At 36.9% G+C, this 24,446-nt stretch overlaps 1 protein-coding gene across 4 annotated transcripts in view; it reads left to right on the forward strand.

Moving 5' to 3' along the window:
* The window catches only part of LOC150092458 (ectonucleoside triphosphate diphosphohydrolase 1-like), a 181,197-nt gene that overhangs the window by 68,920 nt on the left and 87,831 nt on the right, over positions 1-24,446 (forward strand). For all 4 annotated transcript variants that reach the window (XM_090414937.1, XM_090414936.1, XM_090414935.1 and 1 more), the window contains one exon: positions 7,780-7,924. In XM_090414937.1, coding sequence (XP_090271063.1) covers positions 7,780-7,924 — 145 coding nt within the window. The remainder of the gene's footprint in view (positions 1-7,779; positions 7,925-24,446) is intronic.

Genomic DNA, 24,446 nt, shown 5'->3' on the forward strand with positions numbered 1-24,446 from the left:
GCCAGGGACTTCTGATATGCTTTCTTCTTTTCCTTCACTGCCTCTTTAACTTCCTGTGTTCACCATGTAGTTCTGATTTTTCTATCCTTGCAGACAACCTCACCACATGCATCTCTGGCTGAATCAATCAGTGTTTTCTTCAGGGCTTGCCACTGAATCTCCAAGGTTTGGTTGCTGTTCTCAAACTCTTTCATCTTTTAAGTTTTAAAAGAAGTATACCTTGAGTAGACATATCAATACATTTTTTTCCATGTTATTAATTTTGTATTTTTCATGTTTTCTTGATTAACGTTTGGGTATTTTAGTCTGCAGTTCACATCTGAGAGCTGCTCAACTTTTATTTGCTTTAAAACTTTCTTACATGTTCTTGTACTCAATATGAAATTTAATTTTATCCTGCTCAAGACTAAATAGTGATCACTTCCAATTTCAAATCCTCTGTACACTCTGCTGTCCTGCACCAGGGAGAAAACATCACTATCAACAATAACATAGTCAATGAGACTTTTCTTATTGCTTGCCTTTTCTCTTCATGTGAATTTGTGTACATTTTTATGTTGGAACATGGTGTTAGTAATAACCAGTCCGTGTCCTGAGCAGAAATCCAACAGGTATTTGCTATTATTATTAGCTTTGCTTTTTTTTCTCCAAATTTTCCCAAAATATTTTTGTATGTCTGACAATCACTTCCTACTCTGCTATTTAGTTCCCCAACAAGAACCAACTTTACCTTTTTCATTGTGTCAGTTGCTTTTTCTAAAGCCTCAAAAAAATTCCTTCACTTTTACCTTAGTAGAACCTTCTGTGGGACCATAGGCACAAATGTCTCATAGGTGATCCTGACTTTAATTACAGGAATATAGACTGGAAGGAGGAGATAGTGTATGGGAACAAGGAGAGCGAGTTTGTGGAATTTCTGAGAGATAAGTATCTTATGCAGCATGTGATTGAAGCAATTAGTGGCCTTAATATTTTGGATGTGGTGATAACTTCACAAGATGTAGTTGTTAATGAGGTGTTGACACTGCTGCCAGTTGGTGAGAGTAATCATTGAGGTACTTGTTTGGGAAGTGATGAAACAAGAAAAGGTCAATGCCAAAAATGGATACATGTGGAAGTAGAAAGCAGGTGATAGAAGCTCTGTTGCCAGTTAACATCAGTACATTGGGTAGATGAGCTGAGCAGAAAGGATGTTGACAATGCATGGAAACTCATAAGGCAGTATCTGACAAAAGCAATGTATGACTGCATGCCAAGGGTTAAGTGAGTAAATAGAATGAGAGTGAAATGGATGAACAGCAAAATCAAGCAAGCTGTGCTGGATAAGAAAATGTTATGGAGGAGGAGGAGGTACAAGACAGTTGGTGGTGATCAGATTCATGAAGAGTATAAGATGCAGGCTAAAAGGTGACGAGCATGGTAAAGAAGGAAAAGGTGCAGTATGAGAGGAGATTGGCTGGTCAGGCCAAGGTTAACTCGGGGGAATTTTTCTGCTACATTGCAAGCAAGAGGCAGAATAATTGTGACAGACTAACATTGGTGGATAGTCATGGCAGCAGACTAACAGTTTCAAAGGAGGATGTAGTGGAATTACTGAATGAGCACTTTATCAGCATACAGGGTGATAAATTTGACAGTTTCGTAAGGAAAAAGAAAATCTTCTTTGTATCTATTAAATTTAATGAATTGACAAAAAAACATTACAGGCAGAGTTAATTACAATACTATCAACAAGATTTACTCAAAATAACCACCATTAGCATCGATCACAGCTTCAATTCTGCTTCGGAACCTCGAACAAGCTGATGCTACAGTCTCCCTGGGAAGGGCCGCAAAAACTGTTTTAATTTTATCCATTAACTTGGCTTTTGTATTACTGGAAGTGCGATTGGTGTCTTTTTCAACTGCGCCCCATACAAAATAATCCATGGGGTTAAGGTCTGGGGAGTTTGGAGGCCAAACATTTGGACTGGTGAAGTCGTAGAAATTTTCAGACAACCATTTTTGACTTTTCCCAGAGGTGTGGCAAGGGGCCGAATCCTGCTGCCATACATACGGCCTACCATTGGCTACCCTTGTTATCCAGGGCTTGACTACAGTTAGCAACTCCACGAACAAAGCCCGAATTCCAATGCCAGGGTTCTTCAACACCTGTTCCTGCAGATTTGCGAGGAATTCTGCTGTACGAACGCAATCAGATCGTCTGCTAGGGATCTTTCTTCTTGCTACATCCTCGTAGTCACCATTGCAAGTCTCTAGTTCATGCCTGATTGTTTTTACTGTATTCAGGGAGCATTGGGCAGCAGTCGTAATATCCTTATTTTGATGGCGGGCACGAATCATCATGATACAAGTTATTCTCTTCCATGATTCAGGTGGGTTCCAGCTATCCATCCTTTCTGACATCTTGTATATGAATGAAGAAGGGTCCAAACTTTTAAATGAAGAGAAGTGTGTGTTAATACATGTAACTTACGGAAAAATATAATTAATTATAAATATGTCAAATTTATCCCGAACACCCTGTATATCATACTGGCATAAATTATCTAGCAATATATAAGAAGAGAGATAAGCATTAAGAGAATTGGAAGTGAGAGAAACAGAGGTGTATCAGATGTTGGTTAGGTTAGATGTGAATAAGGCTGTAGGAATGGATGACATATCACCACCATTCCTTAAGCACACACGTATGCTTAAGGAATGTGCACCACAGTTGGTTATGCCCTTGACCTGGTTATTTAATGAAAGTCTTACAGTGGGTAGGGTTCACAAGGAGTGGAAAGAGGAAAAAATAGTACCACTCCACAAATTCTAAGATAGAAATCTCCAACTATAGGCCAGTCTGTATAACTAGAGTTGTGGTCAAGGTGTTGGAGAGATTGGTAAGGAATAGAATACAGAATTGGGTTGATAGACATGGCATTCTTTATGAAGGTCAGCATGGATTTGTAAATGGGATCATGTTTCAGTAATTTACTTGCATATTATGATAAGGTGACGAGTGTGTTAGATAAAGGAAAATCATATACAGTGATATTCTTAGACTTTGCGAAAGCATTTGATAGATTACCACATAAGTTGGTGTACAAGCTGCAGAGGATGGGAATAGTAGTATATTGGTTAGATGGATCAGATATTAGCTCTCTGAATGATACTAGCAAGTTGTGTATGATGAAGCAGTGTCTCAAAAAAGGAAGGGTAACCAGTGGCATGCCCCAGGGTTCTGTTCTTGGGCCCCTGCTGTTTAACTTGTTTGTAAATGATATATCATGTGGACTGACTTGGGGGTCTTCAGTTATTTGCTGATGATTCAAAGCTGAGCATGATTATAAGTAGCACTGTTGATGCTGAATCCCTTCAGGAAGATATGAATAGACTTTTTACTTGGACAAAAGAGTGGGGGTTGTAGTTTTAATATCAATAAGTGCAAGGTGTTGCATTTTGGAGTGCAGAAATATAAGGTCTTTGGGCTGAAGTTCTTCTGATAAAAGTTTCCCAAATTTGGGGCAGTCTCATGCATCCAAATTTGTTGAGGTTTGGCATGTTCCTAAGGGCCGAGGCCAATTCCATGAATAGTCTTTCATACTTGAACTTGCTGCGGTGTATTACTGTGGCTTTCTTCCATCTTATTCTGTGGCGAGTATCCAGAGCATGGTCTGCAAGCCCAGAGTGGCTGTACTGGTGAAATCGGATGTAATCCTTGTGTTTTGAGATTCTGATATTTGCTGTCCTGCCTGTTTGGCCAAAGTAGGACAATTTACAGCTGCAAGGGACCTGGTATACAGCAGGTAGGTCTAGGGGAAGTGGTTGGTCTTTAGTAGAGCGGATAAGGGATACCAGTTTTCTATGTGGTCTGTAACCAGTGGTCAAGTCATGTTTTTTTAAGATTTTATTGATTTTTTCCGAGGTGCCTCGGATGTAGGGAATGGTGATGGATTTGGAGTAATCTTTTTTGTGAGGGGGAGGGGGTAGTGGGTTGTGGATAACTGGGTTAAGTATTTTTTGGATTTTTTTGAGGGGGTAGCCATTGGCTGAGAAAGTGTCACGGATGTGATTTAGTTCAGTGGTTAGGGCTTGATCATTTGAACAGATTATTTTTGCCCTGTTGAATAGTGTCTTAATAACTCCATATTGTTGTGAGGGGGGGTGATGGGATTGTTGGTGAATGTATCTGCCTGTATGGGTGGGTTTTCTATAAACTGAGAAAACCAAGGTTCCATCAGGTTGGCGGGTGACTAGTGTGTCTAGGAAGGGGAGGTTATTGTTTTCCTCTTTTTCCAGGGTGAACTTGATTCTGGGGTGTTGGTTGTTTAAGTGTGTTAGGAAGGAGAGGAGTGAATCCGGGCCATGTGGCCAAATAGCGAAAACATCATCAACGTAGCGAAGCCATATGGTAGGTTTTTGTGGGGCTGAGTTTAAGGCTTTCTCTTCAAACGTCTCCATGAAGAAGTTGGCCAAGGGTGGGGAAAGTGTTGAACCCATGGCTGTCCCCCTCTATCTGTTTGTAGAATTTTTCCTGCCAAATGAAATAGCCTGAGTTCATCGTAAACTGAAATAGGGCTGAGATATCGGGAGGAAATTTAGCTTGGATTAGTTCTACGGTTTCTTTGAGGGGGACATTCGACCGTTATGTCATTATGTTGGAGAGCTCTAGACCCCCCCCCCGCATATATGGGCTCCCAAAAATACACAAAGAAAATGTGCCATTATGTCCCATAGTGGATGGCATTGATTCCCCCACTTACAAACTAGCCAAGCATTTAGCCAAAGCGCTCTCACACTATACTGGCAACACACCATCACACATAAAAAAACTCAGCCCACTTCAAAGCCAGTATAGAAAACCTTACACTCCAACATAATGACATAATGGTCAGTTTTGATGTCTCCTCCCTATTCACGAATGTCCCCCTCAAAGAAACCCTAGAGCTAATCCAAGCTAAATTTCCTCCCGAAATCTCAGCCCTATTTCAGTTTACGATGAACTCAGGCTATTCGTTTGGCAGGAAAAATTCTACAAACAGATAGAGGGGACAGCCATGGGTTCAATACTTTCCCCACCCTTGGCCAACTTCTTCATGGAGACGTTTGAAGAGAAAGCCTTAAACTCAGCCCCACAAAAACCTACCATATGGCTTCGCTACGTTGATGATGTTTTCGCTATTTGGCCACATGGCCCGGATTCACTCCTCTCCTTCCTAACACACTTAAACAACCAACACTCCAGAATCAAGTTCACCCTGGAAAAAGAGGAAAACAATAACCTCCCCTTCCTAGACACACTAGTCACCCGCCAACCTGATGGAACCTTGGTTTTCTCAGTTTATAGAAAACCCACCCATACAGGCAGATACATTCACCAACAATCCCATCACCCCCCCCTCACAACAATATGGAGTTATTAAGACACTATTCAACAGGGCAAAAATAATCTGTTCAAATGATCAAGCCCTAACCACTGAACTAAATCACATCCGTGACACTTTCTCAGCCAATGGCCAACCCCCCCCCCCCAAAAAAAATCCAAAAAATACTTAACCCAGTTATCCACAACCCACCGCCCCTCCCCCCTCACAAAAAAGATTACTCTAAATCCATCACCATTCCCTACATCCGAGGCACCTCGGAAAAAATCAATAAAATCTTAAAAAAACATGACTTGACCACTGGTTACAGACCACATAGAAAACTGGCATCCCTTATCCACTCTACTAAAGACCAACCACTTCCCCTAGACCTACCTGGTGTATACCAGGTCCCTTGCAGCTGTAAATTGTCCTACTTTGGCCAAACAGGCAGGACAGCAAATATCAGAATCTCAGAACACAAGGATTACATCCGATTTCACCAGTACAGCCACTCTGGGCTTGCAGACCACGCTCTGGATACTCGCCACAGAATAAGATGGAAGAAAGCCACAGTAATACACTGCAGCAAGTTCAAGTATGAAAGACTATTCATGGAATCGGCCTCGGCCTTTAGGAACATGCCAAACCTCAACAAATTTGGATGCATGAGACTGCCCCAAATTTGGGAAACTTTTATCAGAAGAACTTCAGCCCAAAGGCCAAGAACTACCAATATAGCCCGCCAGGGGCACCATCAGGACTTTAGGAAAACGTTAGCTTCCTAACTTCAGTCTCAGTTGCTGTTATTAGTACTTGTGTGCACGTGTCTTTGTATTAAGACCACACTTGGACTATTGTGCTCAGATCTGGCCATCTGGTTTTCAATCTAATGTGGAGACATTGGAGAGTGTTCAGAGGTGAGGGACTAAGATAATATTGGGACTTTGGAATGCTGACTATATAGAGAGGTTGAAGAGATGTGGATTGCAGAGTTTGGTGGATAGGAGGAAGAGAGCTGATATGACAGAGACGTTTTAAGTTAGTGAGAGGATTTTATCAGATTAATCCAGAGGGGATTATAAAAAGAGTAGAAGGTGAGAGGAGAAGAATAAGGGCATGAGGAGATTTTTTACGTGGAGAATTGTCAATGAATGGAATACATTACCAGAATGTGTTATTAATGCAAGGAGTGTTAAGTACTTTAAGATTCCATTTGATAAATATGTTGTCAGTTGAATGAACCTCCTATGATGAGTCTTTTGGGGGGTGTAATAATAATAATAGTCCAGTTCCCCATTCTGATATTTGCTGATGTTGCTCTACTTGAAATTGCCTGCCATTCAAGAAGATTAGTGTCGTATTTGGTGTTGAATACTATGGCTACTCCTTTTCCTTGATTGTCATTGCCTGAATATAGCATTTTATATTTATTGCTCAGAAAGATCTCGCCAGTTTTTGTCTTTTTTTTGTTTGTCACCCCTATTATATCGATTTGGTACTTATCCAGTTCCTCAGCTAGCTCCATTTCTTTGCCATTCAGGCTTCTTATGTTATAGTACCGATCTGGAACTTTGGTGATATTGAGTTGGAGTGTGTTTTAGGATTTGTACCAGTAGCTGCCTTTTCACTGTTTGCCCTGATTTCCTGGTGAAAACAATGGTGGGGGTGGGTGGGTGGGGGGGGACTTGTTTATCTGAGCGATGCTCCAGCTGGCATGAAATTCTGTCGTGTTGTACCATCATTTTATGTTGTGGTTTAAGCCAATAAGAATACAATTTGGTCGGCTAAATACCAAATTGTCAGCCCATGCTCGTTGTTCGTTCAGTATCCAATTAGATACTTAACAAGGTGCACTACAAGAAGGTGAGGATTGGACATTAGGTCAGAAGCCCTGGTTGGTTTTCTGCATTCCTTTAATGACTAGGAGGTCTCCTCTCAGTTATACAGCTTTGACCCTTAAGCACTACTTACTTTTTTTGTTAAAAAAAAAAGTACTTGATTAAATGTGTAGACATTAAATAAAAATTTAAGCAATTGATTTTTATTAACTTTGGTGATTTTATCCTCTAATATAGCTTATACTGTAAATTTTGTTCTTTCAAATTTATGCTAACTGATAGATGAATTATAATTATTGCTATTGCTTATTGTATTTGCTTAACGTTACTTTGCTTAGCACACACATTAACTGATGGATTAATTAATCACTTTAAGCAAAGTTTTCCTGTGTTTACCTTTGTTTAGGTAAGACCAGATTTAAAATGTATATTCTAGAAAAAAAAAGTGTGTGTGTGTGATAGGATTTTTGTGAGGACATGTTTTACAAATGAAAAATTTAAAGGAATGGCAATTATAATGGTAGCTTACTGTAACTGACCAGCTCTCTTATGATTTTTTATATTTTCAAGTTATTGTCAATGCTTTCCAGGTGGAATAGCAAGGTTTACAGATCCTGAGTCTGCTGGTAAATCTCTTCTTCCTTGTGTGCAAAATGTTACCACATTTATTCCTTCAGACAGACGAATGAACTCTCCTATATATTTTGGTGCAACTGCTGGTATGAGATTATTAAAGTGAGTTTAGATTTCATTCTTCTTCTTATTATTATTATTCAACTTATTATTAAAATACTTTATCAGAGATGGTTGTAGAAAGTTTTTTTCACTTGGTTATAAAGTAAACTATACTTGCCAAGAAATTATATTCTTGTGTAGTTTAATCCTTTACCCATTCTGCATTAATTCAATCTTAGTGTCTTTCTTGGTTGAACTCTCACTGACTCCTAAACAGAGGTCACAACTGGTCTGGGCAGTGATCTTGTCATTCATGCACATGCATAGCCATGTCTGAAAGGAAGCGTGTGTGTGTTTTGCATTATGGGATATCGGGGGTAGAACAGGAGGCTGACGCTGGAAACTCTATAAAGAGGGGGATGAGCAGCAGGATCTTTGCATGGAGAGTGATTGGTGAGTGGAATGCATTGCCTGAGTGTGTTGTGAATGTGGATACATTGAATCATTTTAAGGCACGGTTGGATGAGCATTGTGTGCACTAGTGTGTACCTCCCACAATGAGTCTCTGATTCCATGGAGGTTGGATGTTAATAATAATAATAGTAATATTCAGGCAACTGATGAGAAGCCAACAGCCTCGGTATACAAGTAGCCTAGTTGTGAAGATACTTCACACACAAACTTTCTTTGCATACACTTGGGTAAAGGATTAAACAATATTTTAAATTCTTGGCAAATATAAGATATGACTGTGGAATTCATAAGTAGTATTACTTATGAATTATTATTACATGAAACCTGTCATGCCTATATGCTATGTAAAAGTTAATGGCCAGAAATATTATTTTTAGAGTTAGCAATAGCTATGTGAAGTATTCTCCTAACCCAAACAAGTATGATTGTGTTAATTTGCCAAACATTTCAGAGACTGTTATTTTAAGATCCACTACTACTACTACACCATAATACTTTTTTTACATTAGAGGATGCCAACTCTAGATCTTTTGTCTGTTGCAATTTGAATTGTTTGATTTACTCATCGTTGCTTGTAAACTGTAATGACATGTTTTGTGCTGTGAAGATGCTGTTAATAAACATATTTTTATAATTTAGTTTTTGGTGTTGAAATACCATTAAAATAAGTTATGAATCACTACAAGGAGTATTGCAATCACAGGTCCACTTGAATGTACATGCTGTGGAGGTGACTTGGAACCCAGTCATTTTTGGATATTGCCATAAACTGGATTGTAGTGTATGAATACAAACTGCATGTGGTAGATTATCTTAGCTCAGACTCCAATCCATTTCTACTCCAGTTAGTTTTAGATCAGAAGAACATCCCAAATTGTTTACTTACTGTCAACTAGGAGAAGCTACCTGCCTCCCTGAAGTCCATTGGTCCAGTACTGTCAATTTTATGACACTGTCATAAAATTGACAAAAGAAGAAATTGACACTGCAATATTGAGTCTGAAAAACATTAATGACCCTAGCAATTATTGTTTGTACCACCAGCTCCAGGGTTAAAATTAAATATCTCATCCATGAAAAGAATACACAGCATTCAGCTCAGACTGTCACTGAGAAATAAATCTCCACTCACTAAATTCAAAAGATCACTTGTAAACAGTTTTGAGCCTGGAAAATGCTCAAAACTGTTTACACTGATTGTAAGCCCATTTCCCTAATCCAGATGAGTGGGCCATTATATACTGTGATGCAGATAAAATGAAGCATTAGCCAATAGCCTACAAAACCAATGTAGCCATAGCTTTACACTGCCGATTTGGATTTCATTGGTAGTGTCCACCCAGAGGTGTGCTGTAGGATGAATTGATCAATTCGCCATTTAGGCATTCAGCCTACATTTCCTGCTGAAGGTTGTAGAATTATCAAAAACTCAACATGAAAGCACCTAATCCAGGTGGAAATCTCTACCAAAGTCATAAAATGCCTACTGCACAAAGAAATTCATCACACTCGACATCACAGAGTGTTGAGATTTCATTACTTCCCATCATGTTTGAAAATAGCTGCAATTATATTAATTGCCCAACTCAAAAAGGCTTTGCAGTTCTCTTAGAACAAGATAGTTTTAAGAGAACTGCAAAGCCAGTCAGTGTGCTTTCCAGTTTTTGGAAATTATCTGAGAAAGTAATCCTAATGTGAAAATATAGGAAGTAGTAGATGAAATAAATATCATTTTTGATGTGTGGTTTGGGTTCTTCAAAAGTTGCTGCACAGTGGATCAGGTCTGCAGAATCACTGAACATATCACAGATTTAACTGGAATCAGCCTGCAAAAGCTATAATCCTAGATGTGGCCAATGCATTTCATAAAGTTTGGCATAATGGCTTCCTGTACAAGCTTGTCACCACTAACTTCCCACTTAGTTTGATTTAAGTTATCAAGCCCCCTCCTCTCTCTCTCTCTCTCACACAGAGAGAGAGAGACAGAGAGAACTACATGGTCAGATTGCCATCATGTAGGATCATAGCAGGCATTCTATCCTCCCTTCCTTTCTCTATCTATATGGCTGACTCCCTTCACATCTTTAGACTGTCATGGATTTTTATGTGGGTGGCACTACAGTTCTGACTAGATCCTTGCATCTCAACCTAGTAACTAAGAGACTTCAGTCTTTAATGATAAAACTTGTATTCTGGTTTTGGAAATTGCACACAGAATGTAAATACTGATAAAAGTGCAGCCATATTCACAAGAAGGCACACCTCTTTGAAGAGGTGAATTGTTGTTAAATGCCAAATGTTTAATGGAATGAAGACAGCACAAAGAATAAATTGAACAGTTTAATTCATTCTTTAATTTGTGATTACATTTCTGCAACAGTTAATGCTTCTAATATGCTGGTCTGGTTGGCCGAGTGGTTAGCGTATCTGCTCTCCAGCCAAAAGGCTGTGGATTCGAATCTTGCCCTAGGCATGGATGTTTGTTTGTTAAAATACTAGTGGTGGTGGTCGGCGGTTGATGCCGTTGGTGGGGATGATGAAAGTAGTTGCAGCTGGTGGAGTGGTGGAGACGGAGAATTGTAGAGTGGGTACTCTCCCTCGATGAATCTTTGGACTCCCTGGAGGTGTTTTGTAATAATAATATTTCATCTTTACTACAAAAATTTCAGGGATACAACATGAATTGTAACATAAATATGCAAAAGCAACATAAAGTAAACAAACTTAGTAGACTAGTCTAGAGTCCTAGCTAGGAAGGCTGACCTCTAGGTAGGAAGCCTAGAATAACTCTGGATGGATTTTAACTTAGTTGTAACATGAAAGTATAGTAGTTTTATACCATGTGTGTAGTGTCCAGCATAGTCTTTTATATCTTGACTGTTCATAGTTATGATTCCTGATGTAATTTTTATGTTCTTCCAAATGGATGTTGGCTAATCTTTTAGTCTTCCCTTAGTAGGCCAACTTGCAGGATATGGAACTCTGTACATACCAGGAACTGAGATAGGATGAAGTTGGCCTAAGAGGACAGCCAGTTTTAGGCAGTGCAGAGATTGTATATTTTTTTTTTTTTTCAAAATTATGGTTCTATTTTTTTCTGATGTACCTTGGACATAAGAAATAATGATTGTATTACTACAGTCTTCTATATGTAGAGAAAATTGAATATTGGGGGGGGAGGAGGAAGATTCAGTATTTTGTTAATAATGTTGGAATTGTAGCCATTAAATAAGGAGTGGCATATACAGTATGGTTAAGTTCAGCATTGAGAGATACCTCACTTAAACAGATTCTCTTAAGTGATAAGACTTTTAATAAGAGTTTTAATCATTCCTACTAGCACCCACAGAGAACACTCGAATAGCTAAGACTCTAGTCAGTTTATTAAATTTGTTTACTTTGTGTTACTCGTATGTGTGTTACAGTTTATATTGTTCTCCCTGAAGATGTCTCTCTGGTGAAGACAAAATATTGGAGACATTTTAAACTGTCGTTTAATTCCTTTTGCTACTTTTATTCTTTACGCATTCAACATGAATTTTAACCAGCACCTAAGCCAAAACATATGTTCATGTTCAATATTCTCATTCTATGGCATTCAAGGGCCAAATATTTGGATATATTCTTATACAAAGGGCTCTGATTCTTAGTTGGTGCCAACTTTTGTCTTCTCCAAAGGAAGGAGGGTAATCAGACATCTTTCCACTGTTTAACTGGAACAGCCAATTAAGTACAAAAAAACTTCTAATTTATAGATCAGTGATTAGACTTATTCTAATGCATAGCTCCTCAATCTAAGATCACACTTGTTGAGCTTCATTATCAAGAAGCCCTCACTGTACAAAACAAGTGTCTGCATATATTATTTGATGCACAGTGGTTCATATAAAAAAAAACAAAAAAACTCACAGCTGCACCACCGAGAAGCTTTATCATTAGGCATCAATGCATTTTTACATGAAATGTCTAGCAAATAATTTGAGAAAGCTGTCATTCATCCTAATTTTCTAGTCCATTAGGCAGTGGACTACAACACATTGGATGTATTGAAGTACAAACACCAAAAAAAAACAGCACTTTCTATGTAAGTCCCACCTCTGTTGTTACCTGCACGAGGCAAACCATGTGTTCACTAATCTTCCCTATACAGCATGATACACATCTTGTTAAGGGTTTAAAAGCTCCAGGCTTATTTCTTTTAGCCTATTGACTGTTCCAAAGGACAGCAATAGAGAGAGAGAGAGGAGTATTTCAGAAAACAGTCAGGAGTCTAACTGCAGAGGAGTTGATTACGGGCTGTATATGTTTTAACAGATTTAGAGATGATTGAAAGAAGGGAGGGAATTAACAATTACAATTCTACCAGGGCTTCTGACCTAATGTCCAATCCTCACCTTCTCATAGTGCTCCCTGTTGGGTATCTACCGGGATACTGAACAAACGAGAATGGGCTGGCAATTTGGGATTTAGCCAACCAAATTGTATTCTTATTGGCTTAAACCAAAATACAAAATGATGGTACAACATGACAAAATTTCATGCTGGCTGGGGCGTCGCCCGGTTAAACAAGGCCCCCGTTGTTTTCGCCAGGGAACCAGGGCGCACAGCAAAAAGTCAACTACCTGAACAAATCTGAAAACACCCCCCAACTCAACATTAGCAGAGTTAAAGATCGGTACTATGAACATAAAAATCCTGAATGGCAAAGAAATGGAGCTAGCTGAAGAATTAGATAAGTATCAGATCGACATAATAGGGGTGACTGAAACAAAAAATACAAAAACTGGTGAGATCTTTCTGAGCAATAAATACAAAATGTTATATTCAGGCAATGACAATCAAGGAAAAGGAGGAGTAGCCATAGTATTCAACACTAAATACGACACTAATCTTCTTGAATGGCAGACAGTCTGAAGTAGAGTGATGTGGGCAAATATCAGAATGGGGAACTGGACAATGAGACTTATTTGTGCCTATGGTCCCACAGAAGGTTCTACTAAAGTAGAAGTGGAGGAATTTTTTGAGGCTTTAGAGAAAGCAACTGACACAATGAAAAATTAAAAGTTGATCCTTGTTAGGGAACTAAATAGCAGAGTAGGAAATGATTGTCAGGCATACAAAAATATTTTGGGAAAATTTGGAGAAAAGAGCAAAGCTAATAATAATGGCAAATACCTGTTGGATTTCTGCTCAGGATGTGGACTGGTTATTACTAACGTCATGTTCCAACATAAAAATGTGTACAAATTCACATGGAGAGAAGAGGCAAAGAATAAGAAAAGTCTCATTGACTATGTTATTGTTGATAGTGATGTTTTCTCCCTGGTGCAGGACACCAGAGTGTACAGAGGATTTGAAATTGGAAGTGATCACTATTTAGTATTGAGCAGGATAAAATTGAATTTCATATTGAAAAGAATAACATGTAAGAATGTTTTAAAGCAAATAAAAGTTGAGCAGCTCTCAGATGTGAACTGTAGACTAAAATACACAAAGATTATTGAAGAAAAAATGAAATAGTTTGAGAACAGGAACCAAACCCTGGAGATTCAGTCGCAAGTCTTGAAGAAAACCTTGATTGATTCAACCAGAGAGACATGTGGTGAGGTTGTCTGCAAGGATAGAAAAATCAGAACTCCATGGTGGACACACGAAGTTAAAGAGGCAGTGAAGGAAAAGAAGAAAGCATATCAAAAGTTCTTGGCAAATAATTCAGCGTGTGCTCTTAGAGAATACAGAGACAAATGTAAGAAAGCTAAACAGGGTGTAAAACTAGCTAAACAAAAGTCATGGGAGGACTTTGGCAAGAACATAGAAAATAAATATCAAGAAGGTGGCAAAATATTCTGGAGTTGTTGAAGAAGCTTAGAAATGGAGGAAAGAGTGCTGTAAAATGAATTAGAGATGATAAAGGTGACATGAAAACGGGGACAAAACGATATCCTTGAAGTATGGAGTAATTATTTCGAAAAACTGCTAAATGAAACAAGCAGTGACAGCACAGTGGCAAAAAACACTCAACAGGCATACAGTCAGGAATACATATCCATACTTGAAGTAGAAAAAGCCATCAAAGGCTTGAAATGTGGAAAGTCAGCAGGAGTAGATGATATTCGACCAGAAATGCTGAAGTATGATGGTATAAAAGTCTTACAGTGGCTGCACTACATAGTTCAAAAGGCCTGGACAGATGGACGAATTCCCGATGATTGGAGTAGAGCTCTAATTAGTACCCATATATAAAAAGGGAAATAAAACTGAAAGTGAGAATTACAGAGATATTTCCCTATCGAGTGTTCCTGGTAAGATTTATGCAAGTATATTTCAGGAATGGTTGAGAAGAATTGTGGAAGAAAAGCTTGGTGAAGAACAAGCTGGATTCAAGCAAAAAAAACAGCTGTCAGGATTAGATCTTTACTTTGCAACAAATAGTAGAGAAATCATGGGAATATAACAAAGATCTGTATTTAAGTTTTGTAGATATGGAAAAGGCATATGACAAGGTGCCAAGAGAGAAGCTATTCAATACGCTGCAGTTATATGGTGTCAATGGGACATTATATCAAGCAATACTTCGTCTTTATTTGAGTTGTAAGTCAGCAGTTAGAATTGAAGGAAGTACAGGAAGATGGTTTAATATTAAATCTGGTGTCAGACAAGGATGTACATTATCCCCTCTGTTATTCATTATCTATATGGATCACATTACGAAAGAAAGTGGTATTAAACCTGATATCAAAATTGGAGATGTTAATCTCAGCTCTTTGCTTTATGCGGACTTTGTTATACTTCTAAATAAATCCGCTACGAGTCTGCAAGTTTCTCTGACTAAATTGAATAACTGTTGTAATAGATATGGTATGAAGGTCAGCAATAAAAAGACAAAGACAATGAAAATAGGCAAAAACATTGAAAATTTCAACTGCATTGTGAATGGAGAACCTGTGGAACAAGTAAAACATTTCAGCTACTTAGCACTATTTTTAGTGAAGATGGTAAATTAAATATAGAAATAGACAACAGAATCAGCAAAGTTGGTATGGTGGGAAGTCGATTGAATAAATTCATATGGAATAAGAGGGAAATTAGTCGGATCTCTAAATTAGCTGTATGCAAGACAGTGTTCAAACCAGTTTTAACTTATGGATCTCAGAGCTGGGTCAGAAGTAAAACACTTGACCAAAGACTAGAGACCGTAAATATGAGAGTCCTGAGAAAGATTAGAGGCGTGAACAGATGGCATCAATGGCAATATATCATATTAAAAATGAGGATATTAGGAAAGAACTTGACATTTTCAGCATCCAGGAATGCGTTAGCAGAGCTAATATCAGGTGGTATTGTCACTTAAACAGAATGGGAGAGGAAAGGTTAGCAAAACAGGTATTCTCTGCCAGGTTGTCAGGAAAACAACCCAGAGGAAGACCAAGATATAGGTGGATTGATACGGTACAAAGTGCCTTAGACGATAGAAATATAAGATCTGATAATGTTGGAGTCTTGACAAGTAACAGACTGATTTGGAGGAAAATTGTAGATAGGAAGTTAGTAATAATGTAAATTTTTCATGTAGTACTATCATATCCTGTACACCCATTGAGGATACATGGCAGGAATTTGATGACGATGATGAATTCAGATCAACAAATGCCCATGGAAACAGTCTTGTGAAAGAGAGCAGAAACATTCCCTTTCAGTTCCTGCTGTTTGCATTTACTTCAGTTGTCAGCACCTCTGCAGTTCAACTCCCAACTTCTAATCCACTCATTCCCTCTACTACCATCCTTTGGAACAGTCAATAGGTTGGAAGAAATAAGTTTTTAAACTCTTAACCCAAATGGCTACATGGATAAAATATATCAAAAACATATGCTTCATATCTGTATTATTTCTATAACATCCAAAGGTCATATTGATTTCAATGGACACTACATGCACATCAAGGCTGGTACGGTGGTTAATCAGATGTGTATCATGCTGTATAGGTAAGATTAGAGAACACGTGGTTGGCCTCATGTAGACAGGTAGCAGCAAAGGTGAGACTAAAATAGTACTGCTGCTTTGGTGTTTGTACTTCATAGTCCGCTGCCTAATGGACTGGAAAATTAGGACGAATATCAGCCTTCTCAAAATATTTGGTAGACATTTCATTTAAGAATGCATTGATGCCTAATACAACCCATGTTATCAATGTTATCACTGCAACGACTACAGTATACACCATATATTTCTTGGAAAGTTTAACATATGAACATTTAGCATTCAAGAAATGAAATAGCTCACTTTAAAGTATAAAAAGAAAAGAAGCTTTTATGTATGATTCAAAGATTTAAAGGTTGATTTAAAGAAAATAAATTATCTGTGTTAATTAAAAAAAATAAATTAGAAAAAAGTATCTGATCAAGCTGACAGTTGGGAAAAAGTAAGTGATTGCTGAGGAAACAAACATATATCATTTCCCAATATGCAAATTTACAGTTGTCTATGCATGTGTAAAACACAGAGAAAATATATATAAGGAGTTTATCATGGTTACAAAATCTGAATTCAATCTACAGTGTTAAAGGATGGCTCCTATGAAAGAACTTAGAGTGATTTAAAGAACAGTATGACTGAATATCTGAAAGATGGAATGTCTCAAAGACAAGTAGCTAGATTACTAAAATATGCTTAGAGTACTGTATGTGACATTTGCAAAAACCATGCAGTTTTCACCATCCAAACAACTTAATGCTGCATGGTCAAACTACAGAGTGAAGGTAAGTGATCGCATAGTATAAAATTGGCTGAATAGTCAAGGTTTTCACTTTTTGAAAGCTAAAATGAGACCTTTTTTTTTTTACAAAGCAAAACAAAAAAAATGTATTTCCAATGGTGTAAAAATCATGTAATTTGGAAATTTGATGACTTGAAAAAAAGTCATTTTTAGTGCCATATCTCGAATTTGCTTTGGAACCAGTGATGATGACTGTTCCTTTTTATGGAGGAGTTGGTGAAAAGTTTTTCGATGAGTGCAATAATAATACCAAGGCTAAATTTTCACCCTCATTTACCATTTGGGGTTGCATGACATCACAAGGTGTTGGAAAACACAAGATATTGTGTTATGTGGAGTCAACTCCAAAGCCTACGAAGAAATTTTAGAGCATTTTTTTGGTTCCTAGTATCAAAGAATGGTTCCAGGCTTCCAATGACTTCATTTTCAAGATGACAATGTATCTTGTTATTGCAGCAGATGAATCGAGAACTGTCTGCAAAACATTAGAAACACTCCATTAAAACTATGACCTGGCCTTCGAATAGCCTGGACCTTAATCCGATCGAAAATGTTTGGAATATTTTAAAGCGAAAAATCGACCCCAAAATGCCCACAAATGTTGTTAAATTATGTCAAGCAATCATATAAAGCTGGAGCGAAATTCTGCCGACTGAATGTCAAAAGCTTATTGAGTTCATGCCACGAAGGATGAAGCCGTCATTTCTGCTAAAGGACAGATACAAAATACGGAGTTCAGTGATCATGATCAGATATATATTTCTCAATCGAAGTATGATCTCATACTTTTTTCTTCAGTGTTTGATTTTCATTTACGTAATTTCTGGCTAAAAGTGACTATAAAATATTCTTTATAATAAATTTTCTTTCTTTGTTAATCATATTTATAACCATTCAAATTGAACAAAATTTGTGTATTGAGGAAAAATAAATCCCAATATATATACAATGTTAGTATTACAGTTGTTGATCGAATAATTTTTGCCAGGGGTTGTATTTAAAATCTTTCAGTGTAGCTGTGAGTTGTTTTTTTAATAAACCGTAATGTATTAAATATACAGTCTGGGCTTCTTGATAATGAAGCTCAGTGTGTGTGTGTGATCTTAAACTGAGGAGCCATGTGTTAGGATTAGTCTAATCACTGATCTGTAAGTCAGTAGTTTGATTTTTATGTACTTAATTGGCTGTTCCTGTTAAATAATAGAAAGATATCTGATTATCCTGCTTACTTTGGAGAAGACAAGAGTTGGCACCAACTGAGAATCGGAGACCCTTTGTTTAATATTTTCAAATATTTGGCCCTTAATCACCATGGATTGAGGTTATGCATTAAGTGCTAGTTTAAATTTATGTTGAATCTTTGAAATTAAAAACAGCATAAGGACTGAATTAAACAACACATTTCCATTATTTTGTCTCTTCATCACAGTGATATGAATTGTTCTCTTCTGACTTAAGAATTTTGGGAATTCTTAGAGTCACTACCCCAAATATGTGCCCAGTATTCAATGGTGTAATGAATTTGTGATTTATATGGAGAAAGTGTACGGAGTGAGAGAGAAGACTTAATTTTTTGGATGCCGAGGATTCACTAGTTGTGATATGTTTTGCCAATGATTAGATATTCCAAGAAGAAAAATCTCAATTCTAATCTTCTCCAGAGATAGGCATCTTGTCAAAAGCAATGAAAAATGGGATTCTTTTTTAAAACAAGTAACACTAGATTGAGTTTTACATCATTCAAGTTGTCAGAACTGGGTTAATCAAGTAATTTGTAAAGAATGGTTTATCAATCAAAGTTTAGAGTTGTATAAGTTGATATTTTGGAAGTTTTGTTGATTTTTGTTTATCATAAGATTTATTAAACAATATATAGGAGCATGCTATGTTGTCATAAAAAATATCATCATCAAATTCCTGATATATACCCTCAAGGGGTGTTCAGGATATGATAGTATTCATGAAAAATTACATCATTATTAACTTCCTATCTACAATTTTCCTCCAAATCAGTCTGTTACCTGTCAAGACTCTTACATTATCAGATCTTATATTTCTATCTTCTAAGGTTTTACCGTATCAATCCACCTATATCTTGGTCTTCCTCTGGGTCTTTTTCCTGCCAACCTGGCAGAGAACACTTGTTTTGCTAATCTTTCTTCTCCCATTCTGTTTAAGTGACCATACCACCTGAGATTAGCTCTGCTAAGCATTCCTGGATGCTGACAATGTCAAGTTCTTTCCTAATATCTTCATTTTTAATATGATATTGCCATTGCTGCCATCTCTTCATGCCCCTAATCTTTCTCAGGACTCATATCTGCTGTCTCTAATCTTTGGTCAAGTGTTTTACTTCTGAGCCAGCTCTCAGATCCATAAGTTAAAATTGGCTTGAATACTGTCTTATATACAGCTAATTTAATGTTTTGGCTAATTTCTTTCTTATTCTATATAAATTTATTCAGTTGACTTCCTACCATACCAGCTTTGTTGATTCTGTTTTCTATTTCGATATTTAATTTACCATCTTCACTAAAAATTGTGCCTAAGTAGCTGAAATGTTTTACTTGTTCCATAGGTTCTCCATTCACAATGCAGTTGAAATTTTCAATGTTTTTGCCTATTTTCATTGTCTTTCTCTTTTTAATGCTGACCTTCATACCATATCTATTACAACAGTTATTCACTTTAGTCAGGGAATCTTGCATACTTGTAGCAGATTTATTTAGAAGTATAACATCATCTGCTTAAAGCAAAGAGCTGAGATTAACATCTCCAATTTTGATATCAGGTTTAATACCACTTTCCTTCGTAATGTGATCCAAATAGATAATGAATAACAGAGGGGATAAAGTACATTCTTGTCTGACACCAGATTTCACACTAAACCACCTTCCTGTACTTAATTCAATTATAACTGCTGCCGTACAACTCAAATAAAGACTAAGTATTGCTTGATATAATGCTCTATCGACACCATATAACTAGCTTCTCGAATAGCTTCTCTCTTGGCTCCTTGTCATGTGCCTTTTCCAGATCTTTGTTATATTCCCATGATTTCTCAACTATCTGTTGTAAAGTGAAAATCTGATCCTGACATCCTCTATTTGGCCTAAATCCAGCTTGTTCTTTGCCAAGCTTCTCTTCCACAATCCTTCTCAGCCGTTTCTCAAGTATATCTTATCAGGAACAGTCAGTAGGGATATACCTCTGTAATTCTCACATTCAGTTTTATTTCCCTTTTTATATATGGGTACTATGAGAGCTCTACTCCAATCATCGAGAATTCGTCCCTCTGTCCAGGCATTCTGAACTATGCAGTGCAGCCACTGTAAGACTTTTATAACACCATACTTCAGCATTTCTGGTCGAATATCATCTACTCCTGTTGCCTTTCCACATTTCAAGCTTTATTGCTCACAAATTATATACTTAATTTAATCCTTTATCCTAAGCAAATAAAGTTTGTGCCTGAAGTATTTTCAGGACTGGGGCAACTCGTATAAGGAAGCTAAGACTTCACATCACTTGCCTTTGTATTTCGTAATGGAAAACACATCTCCTTGCAGACATGCATTATGTCATTGGTCACTACCCAGACCAGTTTCGTCTTTAATTGAGGTCTCTTCCTTGAGCGCCAGACCCAGAGGTGATACTAAGGTTTAAGTAATGCCCAAGTCATGTTTTCATATATAAGTTGCCAAAAGATGTTTCATCTTATTATTAAATTACTCTGGGTTAGAGAAAGTTGTTGGAAGTTTTTTCACTTGGTTATACTATAAATTAAAGATACTAAGAAATTATCTACTTGGTTTAATCCTTTATCCAAGTGTAAGCAAACAAAGTTTGCGCCTGGATTATTTTCAGGACAGGGGCAACTCGTGTAAGGAAGCTAAGACTTCAAATCACTTGCCTTAGAGTATCCCATAATGCAAAGCACATCTCCTTGCAGACATGTATAACCTAACCTATTATTTTGAAACCAGTTTTTAGGGTATTTTGCTGTATTTACTGCTATTCAACATGTTTACTAATTTGCGTTGCTTATACCTGTGGAGTGCAGTGGTGATTATTTGTTGGGGAGGGGAAGAGGAGGATTTATTCGCTGTATACAGTTTAGTCTCATTTTATGCACACGTGTGTGCACGTGCACACACACATATGCATAAAACTTCATCTTATTGCATAAAAACAAATCCTTCTATGTTTTATGAAAAAAGTACCATCTGGTTGTCTCCAGCAAAATTCTTACACATATTGATTTATTCACTAAGAGCTTAATCAACATGTGTAATTAATGCCATTCCCAAACTAATTATGTGATAATATTTTGTTCGAAGTTTTTTCACTTGGTTATACTATAAATTAAAGATACCAAGAAATTATATACTTGGTTTAATCCTTTATCCAAGTGTAAGCAAACAAAGTTTGCACCTGAAGTATTTTCAGGACTGTGGCAACTTGTATAAGGAAGCTAAGCCTTCACATTACTTTCCTTAGTATCCCATAATGCAAAGCACATCTGCTTGTTGATATAGATGTTAGAGAGGGTGAAAGAATGGAGTCTTGTGGAATCCTAGCATTAGTTGCGAATTTGAAGAATAAAGATGCAGCCACTGTTATATTTAATGGAAATATATATCAGTCAATTCTTGATATATTATCCTCAAGGGATGTACATGATATTAAGCTAGTAACTAATTAATTAAGACATTATTATGATTAGTGGGGTTCTTAAAGATCAAAGCCAAATCAAGAGGTATTCATGTAGCCTAGAAGGAACACAGAGAACTGATCTTTAACCTGATATCCAATCCTCATCTTCTCATTTCATATTCTGTTAGTGTATATCTACATGGCTACTAAATGAATGAAAATTGCCATGTAGTTTCAGACTTACCTGAACAAATTATATTCAGAATTAGTGTCAGCTCAAAAATGATGGAAACAATATGTTGCATAGGTACCTGGAAAAACAAGGCAGAACACAAAATGAATTCCTGGCATATAGAAATGTTTTGGAAAAATTTAGAGAACACAGAAAATCTAATAATAATAGTAAGTGCTTGCTGCATTTCTGTTCAAGTAATGGATTAGTCATTACTTAACACCCTGTTGCAACAAAAAAGATGTGCACGAATTGACATGTTCAGGTGATGCCAAAAAAAAGTAAGGAAAGTCTGATTTATTATGTTATCATTGATAACTTCTTCGTGCTGGTTCAGGGCACAAGTATACAGAAAATTGAATAGGAAGTAATTAGTATTTAGTTATGAGCAGGATAAAAGTGAATATCACCATGAACAGAAAAATGTGTAAGAAAGTTTTAAAAAGAATCAAACTTGAGTAGCTGTCAGAGGTGAATTGTAGATTTAGATACATAAATGTTATTCAAGAAAAAATGAGTTTGAAAACAAGAGCTGAACCCTTGAGATTCTTAGGGTGATCCTGAAGAAAACGATTGATTTGGCCAGAGATGCATGTGGTGAGTTGTGTGCGAGGATAGAAAAATCGGAACCCTATGGTGGACCGACGATATTAGAGGTAATCAAGGAAAAGAAGAAAGCATTACAAAAGCTCTTCCTGATAAGCAAGTCAGCTTGTTTTCTATGGGAATACAGAGAGAAAAATGTAAGCAGGAAGCTCTGTTTAAAATTAGCTAAACAAATGTTATGGTATGAACATAGAAAATAAACATCAGGAAGGTAGTAAAATTTTCTGGAGGCTTTATAAAAAGTTTAGAAATGGAGGAAAGATTACTGTAAAAGGAATTAAATGATAAACGTGACATGAAAACTGAAGATAAAGATATTCTAGAAGCCCAGAGTAATCGCGAAGCTTGCTAAATGAGACAAGCAATGATAGCATGGCGGTAGAAAACATTCAAGAGGAATGCAACCAGTAGTACATATCAATACTTGTAGTAGAAAAGGTTATCAAAAACTTTTAAGTGTAGAAAATTTGCAGGCTGATTGAGGGATGATAATTGTAGGTAATTTTCTGGATAATGGTTTTTTTTTAACCATTAGTCACCAAAGGGATTTATATCTTATTTAATTTGTCTAACAGAAGGGAATTAGAAGAGCAGATTGCAGAAGCTCATGTGCAGGACATTTGATAATGTCTTCTGTGTTGGATGATGGTTAAAGGCAGGCAGATAGATGTATTTGTCAGTAAAGGAGAGTAAAATAAAGGAACAGAAACTTTGATATTGCTAGTAGGAGGATGAATTATTAAGTATCCAAAATGAAAGATCTGTTGGATTCCTATTCAGTAGTGAATTTGATACAGGAGTACAAGGAGTTTAGTTTATTCAGATAATGTAATTCTGTCTTTGAGTGGGAACAAACTCAGAACTGGCCTGATTGGCTGAGTGGTTAGCATATCCATTCTCCAACCAACACATGGCAGGTTCTAATCCCACCTTGAACATTGATGTTTGTGATTGTCTTTAGCAGGAGATGAATTTCATTGCCTAGTGTGAGACTACTAGCCTGTTTATTGGAGGCCGATTGATGGTATATTTGCAATCTGGCCTCATTCCAAGGATACACTCTCTGTGTTCCTAGAAAAGATACATGGTCTACATCCTCATATAAAATTCACAAAGAAAGTCTAAAAAAAAGGATAAAATGGCCTTTTTGAACATTTTGCATTCTTGCTCTCTTTCTGTATATTGCAAACTGGCCATTACATACTTCATAATTCAGCTTATTATCTTCACCAAAAGCTTGGCATTGTAAAGAATCTACTAAGCTGTGGATGTTGTTTGTTCCAACCCTCAAGATCTCCAGCTAGAAACTTATATAACATCCAGAATATTATGCTCATAAATAATTTCTCCAAAAAGCAAATGCAGCAAAGCAAATCTGTGATTCCTATACATCAGCTCCAAGAAACTGTGCAAAGAGTTCAGATGCTTTTCTCTGTCTCTGAACATGTTTCAAGAATCTCAAAGAAATATAACTTGATACGAACATTATTTCTGGTTAATAAACTTATCCGGCTATCTTCCTGTAAGGATACAGTATTGTCTTACTCTTCCAGGCATTTACCAAGTTTCATGCAATTTCAAGTTTTTTTATTTTGATAAAACTGGTCATTCTGTGGAAAAATGAATACAGGAGCATCAGTCTTGTATCGTATATAATAAACCTGAGAAATTTGGCTTAGCACCACATGGTGGAGATACTAAACATAGAATCTTCTGATCATGAACCCGATTTAAATATAAACATTTAAGCAAAGTGCCGAATATGGGAAAGTCTAATTTTTCTTAGTCATTGCTAGTATTTTTTATTATATTCATATCTCGATGTAGTTATATCAGAT

The sequence above is a fragment of the Typopeltis vanoorti genome, chromosome 26 (assembly GCF_054136105.1).
Source record: "Typopeltis vanoorti isolate ZY-2024b chromosome 26, IOZ_Tvanoo_1.0, whole genome shotgun sequence".
Lineage (NCBI taxonomy): Eukaryota > Metazoa > Arthropoda > Arachnida > Uropygi > Thelyphonidae > Typopeltis > Typopeltis vanoorti.